This window comes from Equus asinus, chromosome 21, assembly GCF_041296235.1.
Source record: "Equus asinus isolate D_3611 breed Donkey chromosome 21, EquAss-T2T_v2, whole genome shotgun sequence".
In the NCBI taxonomy this organism is placed as follows: domain Eukaryota; kingdom Metazoa; phylum Chordata; class Mammalia; order Perissodactyla; family Equidae; genus Equus; species Equus asinus.
The window spans coordinates 48194788-48214193 of NC_091810.1; the positions used below are offsets into that span (position 1 = coordinate 48194788).

Here is a 19406-nt window from a genome sequence, read left to right on the forward strand (position 1 = left end):
GCAGCGTCCCACATGCCACAACTAGAGGAACCCACAACGAAGAATACACAACTATGTACCGGGGGGCTTTGGGGAGAAAAAGGAAAAAATAAAATCTTTAAAAAAAAAAAAAAAAGTAGATTAAACAAAACTGTTCATCTCTGTTCTCTCCCAAAACCTCAATAAATTGACATTGAGTAAAAGACTAAAAATGAATGAATAAACCCACACAGCCTAGGAAAAAATAATTTAGATTGCAGCAGACGATAAGCACTTAAAACATTTGGAAGCTTGAAAGCAAACAGACAAATACTAAAACTTAAATGTACAAGCAGAGAAGCCAACAAGAGTCAATTCCCAAGACAAAACCCTAGCAAATCATAGGAATTCAAGGTATCAGGTCAAGAAGGCCTGCAGATGACATGATCCTACATATAGAAAATCCTAAAGGCCCCACCAAAAAACTGCTAGAATAAAAAATTCAGTAAAGTTTCAAGACACAAAATTAATATTAAAAAGTCATTTGAGTTTCTATACACTATAAAGGAACTATCTGAAAAAGAAATTAAGAAAACAATCCCATTTACAATAGCATCAAACACAATAAAACAGGAATAAATTTAACCAAGGAATGAAAGATCTATACGCCAAAAACTATAAGACATTGAGGAAAGAAACTGAAAAAGACCACAGGATAAATGGAAAGATATACTGTGTCAATGGATTCGAAGAGTTGATATTGATAAAATACCCATACTACCCAAATCCATCTACAGATTCAGTGCAATCTCTATCAAAATTTCAATGAGATTTTTCACAGAATAGAAAAAATCCTAAAATTCATATGGAATCACAAAAGATCCAAAATAGCCAAAGCAATCTTGAGAAAGAAGAACCCCAGAAGCATCATGCTTCCTGATTTCAAACTATATTACAAATGTGAATATAATTAACAATAATAATTGTACTGTATCCTTGAAAATTGCTGTTAAGAGTACAGCTTTAATGTTCTCACCATAACAACAAAATAGGAATTACATGAGGTAAATGATTTGTTAACTAACTTTATTGTAGCAAACATTTCACAACATATATGTGTATCATCACAATCTACACCTTAAACTTACACAATGTTATATGTCAATTATATCTCATTAAGATGGAAAATGGAAAAAAACAGAAGGCCTGGGTATGGTATGGGGTTGAAAACAAAAGAACTAGTTAAAACTCCATAAGAAAAACAGCCAAAATTCTGCAGTTCTTTCTCTGTTCTGCCCACCAAGCAGGACTAGATATGCCTCTACCTCTCCACACTATCAGAAAACCACAGGATCACTCCCTGGAGAATTTGGAGCAGGCAGGCTCAGGGTTCAGGAAGCCATGCTTTGTTAAGGACAGAGATGAGCACCAAACTGAAAATAGATCCCAATCCTTACTCCTACTGGGCTGCCAGGACAGTGGCATAAGCTTCTAATGCCCATAGAAAATATTGGAGGATTAGTCCTTCAAGGTAACTAGTTCAAGAGAAAAAATCTTAAGGGCAGTGGTAGTTGGGCTGGGGGCAGGATAGTATCCTCTAATGAAACACAAATGTCAAAGAAATCACCTGATTAGCCACCAGTGTGAAGCCCTCCCCTCCTCAGTCTCACACACGCACAAATAAAGCTCACCAGTCACTTAAGGAAAACCTCTAACACAGAGCACAAAGATCAAAACAGGAAAGGGGGGCAAAGGGAGGAGATTCAGAGGAGAAAGAATACAGGAAGAAGAATAAAGGTTAAAACAAAAAAAAATTTTAACAATAATAGCCTCAGAGAGAAAACATAGATTTACATCCATAAAGCAAGAACAAGAAGCTATTAACATTTAGATAGCAAGAAATGCTCTTGGAAAAAGAAAATATAAGAGCAGAAACAAAGACTCCAGCAGAAGGTTTACAAGATAATATTGCCTATATATCCCAAAACAAAGAACAAAAAGATAAAGACACAGAAAGATGAGGAAAAATTATCAACTGACAGATTCAGCCTAGATAGGAGAGGCACCATTCAAGTAACAGGATTGGAAAAACAGAAAAAACAATAGGGAAGAAAATAATCCTAAAAGTAATGAAAAAATTTCCTAGAATGGAAAAAATATTAGCTTCAAGATTAAAAAGGTCCAGTGAATGCTCAGCACAACAAATGGGGGAGAAGACGAATAATAACATTCCCAAAAGCATGCATAGGATTGTAAAATATCAGAATCCTGAAAATAAATACAGCCTAAAGGCTTCCAGAAAATAAAATGATTAAAAATCAGAATGCCATCTTATTTATGCAACAGCAAACGGAGCAATGCCTTGAAATGTATGAAAACAAATAATTTCCAATCTAGGATTCTACACCCAACCAAATTATCAGTCAAGCAGGAGAGCAAAATAAAGATTTTTTTTCATGCATTCAAGCTCTCAAAAAAAAAATTTACCTTCCATAACATTTTTTCTCAAGAAACTTTTAGAGGATTTCTCCTCCACAAAAATTAGAATGTCCTTAAAAAAAAAAAAAAAAAAAGGATAAATTCAGATCTAGGAAACAGAGAGTTCAACAGGAAAAGAAACAAAGGTTATTCCTAGGATGATCATGAAGGAACATAACCAAAATCAACATCTGAGACATTTGAATGGTCCAATAGTTTCAAGTACTATTGAGAAATTTGGTGATAAATTGATAGGTACATGGAAAACTAAGCAAATTAAAAAATAAGTTAAATAATTCCAGAGATAACAAACGGTACTACAAGATACAATGACAATATACTATACAGATCATCTATGAATTAATCAAAATAATATAAATACCAAATACTAATTTAACTAACAAGTATAAGAATGTAAGAAGTATGTTTGCATACGTTTGAAATGCAAAAGGATAACAGAGCTAAAATCTTATCTTCCACTGCACAGAGTGAACATATAAGAATAAAATGGAAAAAATTAAGAAATAGAAATACAAGCATGTTTTTCCATGTTGTTTTATTTTATTGCTCTTGTTTTTAATTTTTTTTCAGCTTTATTGAGATATAATTGACATATAACATTGCGTAAGTTTAAAATGTACAATGTGTTGATCTTATATACTTATATACTGCAAAATGATTACCACCAGAGTGGCTAGCTAACACCTCCATCAAGTCACATAATTACCATTTCTTTTTTGTGGTGAGAACATTTGAGATCTACTCTCTTAGTAACTTTCAAGTATTTAATATAGTAGTATTAAGTATAATCACCATGCTTACATTAGATCCCACAATTTATTTCTCTAACATTCTCTTGTTGCTAGACATTTAAAATGTTATCAATTTTCTGCTACTACACACAATGCTGTAGGAATTTGGTGTCTTCATGTGTACATATATAGAAGTGTCTCCAGATGAATGGCATTCAAATATTTTTTACCATGGCCCAGACTTAGAATATATTTTAATCCCATACACATAAATTGAAGCAAAACTCATGAAGAAAAAATTTAATAATGTTACATTGCAATTGTGCCAGTTACCAATTTACTGCCCCTCAGCACCAAATCTACCCTTCTTTATCCTGCTTTTTAATACTCCGAGTTGGGCCCTGTGATGGTTAATCCTATGTGTTAACCTACTGTGCTGCAAAGTGCCCAGATTTCTGGTTAAACATTATTCTGGGTGTGCCTATGAGAGTGTTTCTGGATCAGACTGACATTTTAATTGGTAGACCGAGTAAAGCAGATTGTCTTTCCCAATGTGGGTGGGTGGGCCTCATTCAATTCACTGAAGGCTTGAATAGAACAAATAGGTGGAGTAAGATAGATTTTGCTCTCTCTGCCTGACTGTCTTCAAGCTGGGACATCGGTCTTCTTCTGCCTTCAGACTTGGACTCATTCCGGAACTTACACCATCGGCTCTCCTGGTTCTCAGGCCTTCAGAGTCCAACTGGAACTCTACCATTGGCTCTCCTGGATCTCCAGCTTGCCAACCACAAACCCTGAGACTTCTCAGCCTCCATAACCATGTAAGCCAATTCTTTATAATAATCTTTATTTACATATATACTTACATATATCTTCTATTGGTTCTGTTTCTCTGGAAAACCCAGACTAATATAGACTGTATAAACATTTCTCCTTTGCCAGCTCAGTGTCAGGCTTTGCAGTAGAGGGTACTAACAGGACACGGAAGGCCACAGCAGGAAAATGGGGTTTCCCTTCTTGGTTCTGGTGTGTTGCTGTTTTATTGCCAGCACCCTAGCCAACTGGCACATTGGAGGTCCTGTAGAGCTTACCTCAGCCACCTTCACAGAGAAGTTATGGCTCTTACTCTGCAAATTTCTCCACCATCTGAGGAGCTGCACCTATGGACAAGCTCCAGCTCACTCGTGCCTTTCCATAAGTTTTTCGGCTACCCAGCAGGTTGCTCCTACAGACCAACTCCAATCCATACCCTCTGCCAAGTTTCTTTATCATGCACAGGCTACAAATTCCTATGGCAGCCATGCCCTTTTCAAAAGGGTCTGAATCTCAGCTTTGAGATGGAGAGGTGTTCTTTTAAATTCTTAGTTCCTTCTTTGTCAGCTTTTCCTCAGCCCTAGAAGTAGCAGTTGATTTCTGCATTTGCTACTTCTACATCCCTTTCAACCTTCTTTTACTCCTTTTAGTAGTTAACCACTTTTTACTAGTTAACAATTATTTATATTAAATATTCCCTATCCAAATTATTAGTGTGATTTCTGTCTCCTGATTGGATAATGACTGATAGAGCAATGTACTACTGATTATTTTTTATTCTGTTCTTTTTGATTAACGTTGATTGTGAGCCACTAAATGGATTTTTTAACTCCATAATGATTTGATAAGGATAGCTTAAAAAACATTTCTTTAAAGTATAAACTTAGGAGTTAAACTGCTAGGTCACAGGAAATGCACATCTAACTTAATAAGCTATCAGCAGTGTATAAGCATTCCCACTGAAACATATTTGTACCAACATCTGGATATGTCAGACATTTCAGTCTTCTCAAACTAATGTGTGTGGCACTGTCCATCATTCTCATTTTAACTCACTATTCCTTGACTGCTGACAAGACTGAGCATTTCTGTGAAGTCCCTGGTCATATTTTTGTTCATTTTTCTATTCACCTATTGTTTATTTTTATTGGTTTACAAGAATTCTTTTATATTCTGGTTGTTTGTCAGTTATATCACTGTGACAAACAGAAATGGCAAGCAATAGGATATATTGGAGTACATGAGGAAGCCATTTGGTGTAAACCTAATTCGGCTTGACTTTGTTTTCCCAAAAGGGCCGGACTGTGGCCATTGAGCACGCATTGTGTATCTGCTTTAAAACATTTACTACGGCAAGAACAAATGGCCTTAAGATAAAGGTGCAACTTCCCGCTACATTGGCATTTCCTTAAGGATAAGCATCTTTCCTTAGGCTAGGAACTGATTGTTGTGCTCACCTTTGACCAGCCAGCTCAACTGTGACCACCCGGCTCGAGACAACACACCTGCCACCCTGCTGTGTTCACCAGACAGTAGACCTACCTGCTGTTTCCATCAATCGCTGTGCCGACAGAGCAGTCTCGCGACTATTGTAAAAGGACATTTCAATCATATGTGAAACATCCTGTTTGGGGGTATATAACCACTCTGTGCACCCCACTTCTTTGCTGCCCTTTCTTCCTCTGGCAAGAAAGGCCCCGGGCCATGGTCCTCAGATTTTAGCTCAGAATAAACTCTCCCAAATTTTCATTTATAGATTGGTTATGGATTATTTTCGTTGACAACTGAAAAAAAATTTCAGTCTACAATTTGATTTTCTTCCTTTTTTAACATTAATCCATTTCATTGATGCATAACTTACATACAGTGAAACGCACAGATCATGAATGTACAGTTCTATGAGCAATGACAAATGTAACACCCACGTAACCCATATTTTTTCAAGATGTAGAACTTTCCAATCATCCTGAAAGTTCCCTCATGTCTCTTTCCAGTCAATCCTCTTCCTGAGGCAACCACTATTCTGATTTCTATCCCCATAGATTTGTAGTGTTGCTTGTTCTTTAATTTCATAGAAATGGAATCATAGAAGATTGTCGTCTTTTATATCTGGCCCTTTTGTTCAACATAATATTTTTTAGATTCATCTATATTGTTGCATCTTTGTACTTTCATCAATTTTTTACAAAGTTATTTTATTTTCTTAAGTAAATTTTTTATTGATACATAACATCCATAGTGTGCAAATCATTAGTCTACAGCTAAATAAATTTTCAAAAAGTATATGCCTGTATATACTACATACACCTGTATGCCCACCACTCAGATAAACAAAATATTACCAGCTTCCCAAAAGCCACTCGTGCCTCTTCCAGTCACTAAAACACACACACACACACCCTTAAATTGAATGTGATGCAGAAAGGAACATGGATGAATTGTTACTATATACAATATACTCTTAGCAAAAGAAGCCAGATCTAAGCACTATTCTGACTAATATCAGGAACAGTGAGTTTTACCTCATTCTGCACTTTATGTACGTGGAACCATAACAGCATGAACACTTACATCTGGCTTCTTCTGTCAAGAGCGTATCTGTGATACTCATCTCTACCGCTGTGTGTAGCAACAATTCATTCATTTTCCCTTCTGTATCACATTCAATTGTATGAATATACCACAATTTATTTACCCATTCTACTGCTGATGAACATTTTGGTTTTTTCCGGTTTGCAGCAATTATAAATAAAGCTGCTACTAAAATTTTATATATGTATTTTACTGTTGGATTTAAACCTATGAGTAGAATTGCTGGATCATAAGGTACATGTACATTCTACTTTAGTAAATAGTGCCAGAGAGTTTTATAGTGGTAATCCCATTTTCTCTCCCACCAGCAGTGTTATGAGACTATCAGTTGTTCCACATCCTCATCAGCACTTGGTATTGTTTTCATTTTAGTTATTCTAATGGCTGTGTAGTGGTATCTCATTGTGGTTTTAATTTGCATTCACTGATGATTGAGATTAAACACCTTTCCACATGTTTATGAGCCATTAGACTACCTGTTTTGTGAGGAACACATTCAAGCCTTCTCTGCCCATTTTCTATTGAATTGTCTTCTTATTTTTGATTAGTAGTAGTTCTTTATATACTTTAAATACAAGTCATTTGTCAAATACTTCTCACTCTGTAGCTTGCCTTTTCCCTCTCCTTGATTATCTTTGGAACAATAGATCTTCATTTTAATAAAGTACAACTTATCAATCTTTTCCTTTATGGTTAGTGCTTTATGTATCCTTACAAAAGATCTCTGTCTACCCTAAGGTTAAGAAGAATATTTTCCTATGTTTCCTTCAAGGTGCATTATTGTTTTACATTTCACATTTATATCTATGATCCACCTGAAATTTGGGGTAAATGCTGTAAGGTAAGGATCAAGATTCATTGCTTTCAATATTGACCCAATACCATTTATTGAATAGGCCATCATTTTTAATTCCAATTGGCCCAGCATCACATATTGTAAAGAAGATCAATTGCCCACTGCACTGCAATATCACCTATTTCATGTATCACTGGATGATATACGTAATGGTCTGTTTCTGGACCCTCTATTCTACTTCATTATTCTTTCTTTGCCCCAAAACAATGTCTTAATTTATAATAAATCTTGATATCTGGTAGTATAAATCCTCCAGTCTGATTATCTTCTTCACAATTGTCTTCGGCTCTTGGTAACCTCTTGCATTTTCATATAAATGTTACAATCAGCTGCTCAATTTCCATACCAAAAATTTATTTTAAAAACCTGATGGATTTTTATTGGGATTGCATAATACCTAGATCGATTTGGGGAAATCTGGCATCTTTCGACAGTAAGCTTTTCAATCCATAAATATGGTAAATCTTTCCATTTGTTTAGATTTTCTTTAATTTCTATCAATAATATATTTGTAGTTTTTAATGTAGATATCTTATATTTCTTTCATTAGATTTATTTCTTGGCATCTGATGTTTGGGATACTATATAAACAGCATTGTTTCTTTAATTCATTTCCCAATTCTTTGTTGTGAACACCTCGAAAAATAATGTATATTTAAAATACTGACACTGTAGCCACCAAGCTTGATAAACTCCCTTATTTATTTTCATAGTTTTTTCTATAGATTCTACTGGATGTTCTCCATACACAATTATATCATCTACAAATGATAGTTTCAATTTTATCTTTCCATTCCTTACGTATTTTCTTTTTCTTACCTTACTGCACTAGCTAGTATTGCCAGTACAATGTTCAACAGATGTGGTGATAGCAGTTCTCATTTTGAGAACTCAGTGGGAAATCTTTCAATATTTCACAACAAATATGATGTTTGCTTTAGGCTTTTTAGTAGATATCCTTTATCAGATTAAGAAAATCCCTTCTATTCTTATTTTGCTAAGAGTTTTTGTCGTGAAGGGGTGTTGATTTATATTTCTGTTTTATGAAAATTTTAAATGAGTGCTGCACTAGAGCTCTCTTTCCAGAAAGTGCACTCCCAAACTTATATGGTTCCTAGGTTATGGCAGGTTGCCTTACTCCCATATCCACCTTAATAGGAGCCAAACGGATGAGAGCTCCACTTCCATGTACATTGTCTTCATGTCCACACAGCAACATTTCCACTCTGTTACTTTGAGATGGCTGCTAGCCATGCTGAACTGCTAGTCTAGGCTGCCCAGGTTATTTCCCATGGTACCGATTTTGTTTTTGTCAATGCTTTGATTTTGCATGATTTCTTCCTAACTTAATTTTCCCCATATATCTTGTTGATTTGAGTGTATGATTTTGAAGAATGTAGTACTTTTCAATAATGCATAAATGTTATAGAAGAAATACCCATATATGTCACAGAAGAGAACAGTAGTCAAGCGAAACTTCATTTGAGCGTATTTACTCCTTGTTTTAATTATGACTGATCATGTCCAGCCAATCAGACAGAAACATACAAATAAACTGATTACAATTCAATTCTATTCAAATGCGGCTAAGCCTGGTGGAAGATTATCTATACGACTGTAGGAAATCAAAAATAGTCATTTGACATAGTATACAAAAATCATGTTCTGACAGCCAATGAGTTACTCAATGATTGCTATTAGATTAGAGTCAAAATAGCTCATACCTTTAGGATGAACATAGATCAGGAAGGATTTTATAACAGTATACCATAATGTGGTTTAATTATGGCTTCAAGATGACTGCTTATAATCTATTACTACAAAATAAATGTATATAATACTGCCCCAAATTATCACTATTTGTGTGCTTTATAGGTTCATACTTACCTTCACATTTTTCAAGAATCTGGACCGTTTCTCCTATTTCTAAGACCAACCCTTGAGGGACAGATCCCCGAAAGCTGCATATCACTAGAAAAATAAAGATAAACACATCAATTAGCGTTTTTATATAGTGAGACAGGGTCACTGTACTGAAATCAAGCATTAAATTTTCTTAAACATATAATCTCCCTTCCCCACTAATTCATCTTTCAAATATATAAGCCCCTTTCAACTTAGTTAATTTATATTTTGAAAGGTAATATTAAATAGTTCAGAACACTGAAGTACATTTTGGCACAATTACTATTCCTAAGTGGTGTGTGTATGCGTGCTGTGGGTGAAAACATTTCTGTACACAAAGTCTCTCTTTCCCTCAGCATGACTTGTGTTCATGTGTCTTTTCTGGGCAAATATGCATCAATTACTTACGAAAAAATTAACATTGGAAGCTTCTTATCCACTATAAACAAATAGATATTTTTATAAAGAATCACCAAATAATTATTACTATTCTCTGAAAAAGAGAATCCTCATGATAAAAATGGAAACAAATTAATGAAATAAAAAGCAAATATACAACAGAGAAAATCTATAGATACTAATCAAAATCCATGTCTTTTTTTTAGAAAAGTAATAAATTGACTCCAAAATTTACACAAGAATACAAAGAACCAAGAATAGTCCTGCCAACCTTAAAAGACTTACATTATCATATATCAAGCCTTATAATCTAAAATTGGTTCTTTGAAAACACTAACACTGATAGACACATAGGCAAGATTAATCAGGAAAAAAAGAGTAAAGGTACAAATTATCAATGTCAGCAATCAAAACATTAAAAACATTAATGTAATTAACAATTAAATGATATATAAACAATATAACAAAAAACTTCATACAAACAGATTTGAACATTTAGAATAGATGAACAAATTTATAGAAAGATAAAACTTATAAAAACTGACAGAAGTTAAAAATTTGAATAGTCTGATATCTACTAAAGAAAAGTGAATCTGTAATTAAAATCTTCCCACAAATGAAATACCAGGTCCTGATTATTTTACCCGTGAATTTTCCAAACATTTGAGGAAGAAATAACACCAATCATAAATACTCTTCCAGAGAACAGGGAAAAGGGGATTCATTTTGAACTCAGCATGATAATAAAACCTAACAAGGACATTACAAGAAAGGAAAATTATAAGCCAATCTCTTTCAAGATTACACATAGAAAAATCTTTTTAAAAAATAAAAAAACAAATCAAATCCAACTGTACATGAAAAGGTTGATCCATCATGACCAACTTGCGTTTATTCCAGGAACGCCAGATTGATTTAATATTAGAAAATTGATGAAGGAAAAAATCATATGATCATCTCTATAAATGCAAAAAAGGGCATTTGATGAAATTCAATAGCCACTCATAACTAAAATTCTTAACAAACTAAGAATAGAAGGGAACTTCCTTTATCTAATAAAGGTTTATACAATGTGTCTATAGCAAACATCATACATATAGGTGAAATACTGAACATTTATTTTATCACTAAGGTTAGGAACAAGAAGAGGATGTCCACTACCATATATATTCAACATCGCACCAAAGGGCCAGCAGTGCAAACAAAGAAGAAAAAGAAATACAAGATATAATGATTGGAAACAAAGGAAATTGTCATTATCCACATGTAAAAAATCCAAAAGAACCTAGACATAAACTATTAACAGAGAATATGTGAATATAGCAAGGTCACTAGATACAAGGTGAATTTTTCTAAGTCTATATAGGAACAAAGAATTAGAAAATGGAATGTATTAGAAATGTACCATTTATAACAGCATCAAAAAATGCCACGTAACTACAAATGAATCTAAGAGATATACGGAAGAACTCTATATAGAAAACTACAAGACATTAAAGATATTAAAAGCCTAATAAATGAAGATATACATCATATTAATGGATTGCAAGACGGAAAAGGATAAAGATATAGATTCTCCCTAAATTGATCATTAGATTCTATGCATTCCAAACCAAAGGCAGGTGTATTAGTACATTAAATTATATAGAAAAATAGCTATTAACCAAAGCAAAGAAGTTCTAATTTTAATTACAATGTTTATACATCCAAAAACTATTAATTAAGCTTTCATTAGTGCTTGATGTAAATGACACAGTACATAAAAATTTAAAACTTATGTGATTCTTGCTTTCATTTCACACTATAAAAAACAGAGTGATATTTAAATTTCAAAAACACTTATCAAAAAAGACCTAAATGAAAACTTAGAACTGAAAATTAGAATATTATAAATTTCATATTCATTGGATGGGCTTAACAAGAGAATGAATAGAACTGAAGAAAGTATAAGTGAACTCAAGGATAGGAGAATAGAAATTACCCAAACTAAACTACAGATATAAAAAAGAATAAAATTAAAAATATATCATAAGAGACATGTGGGCTAACAGACATCTCCAATTCATATATAAGTGGAGTCCCAGAGGAGAGGAAAGAGAGAATAAAACACAAAAAATATTAGAAGACATGATGGCTAATAATTTTCCAAAGATGAAAAGAAGATGCTAACATTAGGAAAAAAGAAAAAACTCAAATCAATTATCTAATATCCTACTTTAAGAAACCAGAAAAGAAGCAATTTAAATTCAAAGAAGAGAAAAAATGAAAAAGCAAAGAGCTAAGCTCAGTGAAGTAAAAAAAGATCAAACAACATGGAAAAAAATAATCAATGAAACCAAAAGAGGTTCTTTGAAATGACTGATAAATCCCTGGCCAGACCGGAAAAAAAAAAAGACTTCTACAAGAATGTTTACAGCAGCTTTATTCACAATAGTCCACGAGTGGAAACAACACAATTGTTCATCAAGAACAGATAAAATATGCAACATTCATACAATGCAATACTACTTAGCAATAAAAAAATAAAGATCCACTGATACAGGTAACACAGTGGGTAAATATCACAATCATTATGTGGAACAAAATAACTTAGATGCAAAAGTATACATACTATATAATGCCATTTACGAAAAGATCTAAAAGAGGCTAAAGTAATCTAAGGTGAATAAAATCAGAACAACGCTTGCCTCCAGAGGAATAGGGATTTGATTGGATAAACATAAAAAGAATGTTCTGGAAAAACAGAAATTGTGTTTGAGAGCAGGTTACATAAGTGTATACTCAAAAGTATATAACTAAGACTTGTGCAATTCAATATATTTGAATTTTACCTCAAAATTGATCTAAGACTAATAAGAGCTAAACTATAAAATTCTTAAAGAAAATACAGAAGTAAACCTTCGTGATCTTAAATTAGTCAATGGTTTCTTATTTATGATACCAAAATCATAAAAGACAAAAAAAGAATAAATAAATTTCACTTCATCAAACTTAAAAACTTTTGTGCTGCAAAGGACACCACCAAGAAAGTGAAAAAAGACAACTCAAGGAATGGGACAAAATATTTGCAAATCATATCTTATAAGGGGTTTGCATCCAAAATATATATAAAGAACTTTGAAAACTCAATAATAAAAAATAAGCTAATTTTAAAATGGACAAAGGATCTGAATAGACATTTCTCTAAAAAAGATACACAAACAGCCAATAACCACATGAAAAGATGCTCAACATCATTAATCATTAGTGAAATGCTGATCAAAACCACAATACACCACTTCACACCCATTAGGATGGTTGTAATTTAAAAAGACTGACAATAAAAATGTGGGAACATATTACTGGTGGAAATGCAAAATGGTGCAGCTGCTGTGGAAATAGTTTGGCAGTTCCTCAAAAAGTTAAGCATATAATTATCATATGATCCAGCATTTCCACTCCTAGGTATACACCCCAAGAGAAGTAAAAACATATGCTCACACAAAAACTTATACACAAATGTTCATTAACAGAATTGATAATAGCCAAAAAGTGGAAACAATCCACATAGCCATCAACTGATGAACAGATAAGCAAATTGTGGTCTGTCCATACAATGGAATATTATTCATCCATAAAGAAAATGAAATACTGATACATGCAACAACATGAAACCTTGAAAACCCATGCTAAGTTAAAGAAGCCAGATACAAAAGGTCACTTATGGTATGATTCCATTTATATGAAATGTTCAAAATAGGCAAATCCACTGACACAGAAAGCAGATTAGTGGTTGCCATGTCCTGGCGGGGAGAAGGGAATGGGGAGTGACTACTATTGGGTACAGGGATTCTTTAAGGAGTGATGAAAATATTACAGAATTAGATAGTGGTGATGGTTACACGACCTTTTGAATATATTAAAACCACTGAATTGTATACTGTTTTTTTAAAGGCAAAGGACTGTAAGTGGTTTTCCTTGACTCTTGATAAGTTAACAGATGTTACTGATACTGCTTAGTTATAGTCAAGGAGTCAATGCCAAGTCTGAAGTGACTAGACAAGTTGAGACAACACTAACTCAGTACAATCTGAAGTGAAAGCTACTAAGATGCATTATAATTAATGGTGGTGAAAATATATATGGAGCAGAAAAAGGTTTAGTTGGACAAATTTACTAATAAGCTTATGAAAATGTGAGATGTTTAAAACCTATGGTTATTTACTGTATTATTCATCAAGTGCTCTGCAGAAATTATATGACTCTGTCATATGTTAGTCTACCATTAGTCAACAAATTAACTTCATTTGCTCTCATGGACTTGACCATCTTTACTTGCCTGAATTTTTATGAGAAACAGAAGCTGAATATCCTGACTTGCTCAAGTACACAGCAGCAAGATGTCTTAGTAATGGTCAAGTTTTACTGCAATTTTATTGAGCTTAGAGTTATGACAGAAATTTTTCTGAATGAGAACTGCCTTCAACCACTATTATCAAGTAATAAATGGCTTTGAAAATTAGCTTTTACATCAGTCTTGATGTTTCTTAATGAATGCAACTTAAAGCCATGCTTATTTGTGAAACTTACACCTATAGTAAAGTCATTTCAATGACAACTTGAATCACAACTAATGTCAAGCTGCTTTATACACTTCCCATAGTGTCAAAAGTTAAAATAAGCAGTAGGATCTCCATTCTCACCCAAATTTGCAGCACATACATTTTTGTGCTCAAAATACAGTTCCCACGGAGTTTTTTAAACTTCAATGCAATGGCAAAGGAAATTTCCATATTTCAAAATCCATTTAATGGTGCAACCGAGGAACCTCCACCTAACATCAGTTGGAAGTACTTTAATCAGCAATGTCATGACATGCTAAATGGCAAATAACAAAAGAAGACACTAATAAATTCCATAAATGTCTTCCAAGTGATGAATATTCTCAAATTAAAATATTCCCCTATGGACAGACATCAGTATTTGGCAATACCTATCTGTCTGAAAAGGTATTTATAAAGATGGAAAACAAAATCTCATTACAGATTAACATTAACAGATGATTTGCAACTGATTTTGATCATAGGGAATATTAACATTGAACACCAATTAAACAAAATGTTAATTCAAAAAAAATTTCTATTCTTCTCATTAGATGTATATTACAAAAAAGCCTGTGCTTATTACCACATTTTGAATTTCATCAAAAAATATGTGAAAATTTGTTTCCTTTCTTGTGCTATAAGTACGTATATAATATCCTCAATTTTGCCTCTTGGCCCTTAAAGTCTAAAATATTTACTATCTGATCCTCTAGAGAAAATATCTGCCAACTCCCAGTCTAATGCAAAAATAGTACCAATGTGTTGTGTATTTGTAGTATTTTGAAAAGTCAAATGTGTGAAAAAAGTAGGACCAAATATGGGAGGGAGAAATCTATATAGTGTTGTAGGTCATTTCACTATATGAGAAGTAGTTTAAGACTAGTTCCCTGATTGCCTCCACGTTATGATGACTGAGTAGTTTTTTATCTCTTTACTAAGTCTATTGCACTGCTATTTTAATTAGTCCTAAAATGATTACATTAAATGAGAAGCCATCTCAACAATAATTTTTGTATTATCTATACCAATGAAAGGAAAAAGAAAAAAATATGGTTTAAACAAAAAATAATTTGTTTAGCTTTGCAATACATGATCCCTTAGAGAAGATTCATCTCTTAATTAAGTTTTTCTTGGACTGATAATGAAATTAATTTGCATTCCTTGAGCTGGAAAAGGGAGTGACACACCCTAGGAGTAAATGGATAGCAAAGGAAATCTGGCTTAAGGCACACAAAATTTGGCCATGAATAATGCGAAAGTAATCCACCCTTCTTTCCCAACTGATAATGAACTATTATTTTAGCATTATCTCATGCAAAGCAAGTGAAGCACTGCAATATAAAATAAAAGGTAGACTGTATATTCCTTAAGGGCTAGTCGGAAACTGGGCAAAGGCCAATGTGTATAATGAATTGAGAAGAGAGATGGAAATAAGAAAATTAACCATGGAGCTAGGCTCCAAAGAAAATATTGTCAGATAAATGGCACCTTAGCACACCTGGAATGATTAAGTTTACAGAAATGGTCCAAGACTTTTTTCTGATCTTCACTAGAAAGTAAATATACCAATTTGACCATAATTTGCTTCTAGATAGACTTCCCTACCTTTCTTTTTAGAATAGTTACTAGGTGATAAGGAGCCCCTATGATACGATTTTTCTATAAGCCATGCTTAATCCATAGAGGTAGTCAAAGATGATGTCCACTGGGGACTGAGAAAAATAGGAATAAAAACAAGTTTAGAAAGAGATATTGACTACAGATTGATTCATAAAAACATCTATCCTTAATAAGTCACTCCAGCCTTACACCAGACAACCAAACAACCCACTTTTACAAGTAAGCTAACCACCTGAAGCTATTTCAAGGCCAGGTAGAGAAGAAAATCATAGGTTTTACTTCTTTTCTTTCTTCTTCCTTCCTTATTCCTATTCCCCTGTGCTGTACTACACACTACAAATGTACTTCCAATAGAACCTAAGTGATAAAAAGCATTTCATCTTTGGAATAAGGGAAGACTATTTAAAGCTATATCTACAAAGGCTATATAGAGAGGAGGTGAGTGTTGACAGAAAGAAACTGATGAAGGCCTAGCACTTTCCTAGGCATATCACACACATCACCCAATAGAAAGGAGGAAGGGGAGAGGAGAGAGAGAGGAGGGACGGAAGAGAAGAGAAAGGGTGGGGAGGGAAGGAAGGAGGAAAGGAAGGAATCAGCAGGAGAAATGTAGGTGGCAGTCCTCTAAGAGACCTAAAAGACAGCATTACTTATTACAATAAATGAAAAGGTATTCCAAGAGAGTTCATCTGATTCATAATAGTCACCCCAATCTAGCCCTCATAATCAATTCCAAAACATAAAAATTAAATTAAAAAGTAATTAACTTTTTAATGTAGAATTTTCTTTCCCAGCATGCAAGATTCTGATGTCTACTATTTAAGCAATACTACTGGTAGTAAAATATACTACAAGTGTATCAGAAGGCAGTTTGGTAAGAAAAAACCATTGTGAAAGGGGGTGGAGAGTTTGAAGGAGTTGTTTCATCAAAGTCACGCAAAGCCTAAAAGCACCAACCTTGTCCCACCATAAAGCACTATTCTCCAGAGTTTGCGTATTTAGTTCCAAAAAACTCATGTCTCTCTTCTTTGAAGAGCACACAAACACAACCAACATCTGGCCCTTTGGAGCTCTTTTCCACAGTTGTGACCACACTGCAATATTTGCTCCCTGGAGAGGACATCCCAAACCCTTTGGCAACCTACATAAGCTCTTGATTTTCCCTGCAGTGGTGAGTGACATCCACTGTGGGAACTCATTAGTTTAATTTTCAGAAGTCAACTTTATAAGACTGAATCCTTTCCCTCTAAGATCAGGAAAAAGAAAGGATGTCCACTCTGACCACTTTGAAGGCTGTACTGAAGGTTCTAGCCAGTACAGTCAGGCAAGAAAAAGAAATAAAAAGCAACCAAATTGGAAAGGAAGAAGTAAAACTCATTTGCAGATGATGTAACCGTCTGCACAGAAAATCAAATGGAATCTACCAAAAAAGTTACTAGAACTAATAAGTTTGTTAGTAAGGTTACACATTACAAGATCACTATACAAAAATCAATCATATTTCTATACACTAACAGAAAATGAGATTTAAAATAACATCAAAAATATGAAATACACAGGGGTAAATATAACAAAATGTGAAAAATTTGTACACTGAAAACTATAAAATATTCCTGGGAGAAATTAAAGAAAACCCAAATAAATGGAAAGATGCATTGTTCATTGATTCAAAGACTTCATATTGTTAAAATGACAATATTCTCCAAATTCATCTATATTCAATGCAACCCCAATCAAAATCCCAGTTTTTTATAAAAACTGACAAGCTGATTTTTAAAATCATATAGAAACAAAAGGATGCAGAATACCCAAAACAACTCTGAAAAAGCAAAAAGTTGGAAGACTAACACTATCTGATTTCAATTATTATTATAAAGCTACAATAATCAAAACAGTGTGGTATTAACATAACGACAAAGAGATCAGGGGAACAGAAGAAACAGTCCAAAAATAAACTCACACATATACAGACAGCTGATTTTTTACAAAGATACAGACACTGCAGTGGGAAAAGGATAGCCTATTCAACAAATGGTGTCAGAACAACTGGATATCCATATTTAAACAAATAAACTTAGATCCATACCTTGCACCATATTAAAAAAAAAAAAAAACATGAAATGGATAACAGACCTAAATATAAATCTAAAACTATAAAATTTCCAGAAGACAATCTCAGAATATCATTGTGACACTGGGTTAGGCAAAGATTTCTTGGATAAAACACTGAAAGCATAATCCATAAAAGAACAAAATGTTAAATTGGACATCATCAAAATTTAAAACTTCTCCTCTTCGGTATTAAGCTAAGTGGAATAAGTCAGACAGAGAAGGACAAACACTATATGACTTCACTCATATGTGGAAGATAAACTAATAGATGGACAAAGAGAACAGTTTAATGGTTACCAGAGGGGAAGCGGGGTGAGGAGTGGGCACAAGGGGTGAAGGGGCACATTTAAATGGTGACTGACAAATAATAAAGTACAACTGAAATTTCACAATGTTCTAAACTATTATGATCTCAATAAAAAAGAAATGAAAACATACACACACTTCTTTTTGAAAGACACTGTTAAGAGAATGAAAAAACAAGACACAGACTGAAAGAAAATCTTTACAAAGCATATATCTGATAAAGGACTTGTATCCCAAATATATTTTTTAAAAACTCTTAAAATCCAACAAGAGTGATGTCACACACAATGGCAGAGTAGGAAGCTCTGTGAGTTAGTCCCTCCACTGAAGGAACCAGTAAACTGGTAACAATGACCAGAATCAACTATCTTAGAACTCTGGAACCTAACTGAACACTTATAACAGACGAGTGCTCAGTAAGAAGGGATGAAGGGAGAGGTTGCTGATTCTGGGTAGGAAAACAACATGTGCAAACCAGCTATCGTAGCCCATTCCTCAGCCCCTGCTCCACAATGGGAATACCAGACTGCATTCCTGGAGCAGCTAGCTGGTGCCAGAGCAGACAGTGTGGACCTTGTCCTCCAAAAATTCAGTGTTACACACTGGATGATCTGGTGGATCCCTGAAGGACCAGTGCAGACTTTTGCCTTGATTGTGACCCAATTCCATTTACAACAGCATCAAAAAGAATAAAATATTTAAGAATAAATTTAGCCAACAAGGCCTAAGACTCGTACACCGGAAACTACAAACGCTGCTGAGAGAAATTAAAGAAGATCTAAATATGTGGAAATACATCCTGTGTTCATGGATTGACAGAATATTGTTAAGATGACAATAATACTCAAAGCAATCTATAGATTCAATGCAATTCCTATCAAAATCTGAAAGGTATTTTTTGCAAAACTAGAAAAACCCATGCTAAAATCATCTGGAAACTCAAGGAACCCCAAATAGCCAAAACAATCTTGAAAAAGAAGAACAAAACTGGATGACTTACACTTTCTAGATTCAAAACTTACTACAAAACTA

General features: G+C 33.8%; 1 protein-coding gene across 13 annotated transcripts in view; it reads right to left on the reverse strand.

Annotated features, from left to right (window-relative positions):
* The window catches only part of DOCK3 (dedicator of cytokinesis 3), a 438078-nt gene that overhangs the window by 365172 nt on the left and 53500 nt on the right, over positions 1 to 19406 (reverse strand). For all 13 annotated transcript variants that reach the window (XM_044754125.2, XM_044754132.2, XM_070493006.1 and 10 more), the window contains exon 2: positions 9337 to 9420. In XM_044754125.2, coding sequence (XP_044610060.2) covers positions 9337 to 9420 — 84 coding nt within the window. The remainder of the gene's footprint in view (positions 1 to 9336; positions 9421 to 19406) is intronic.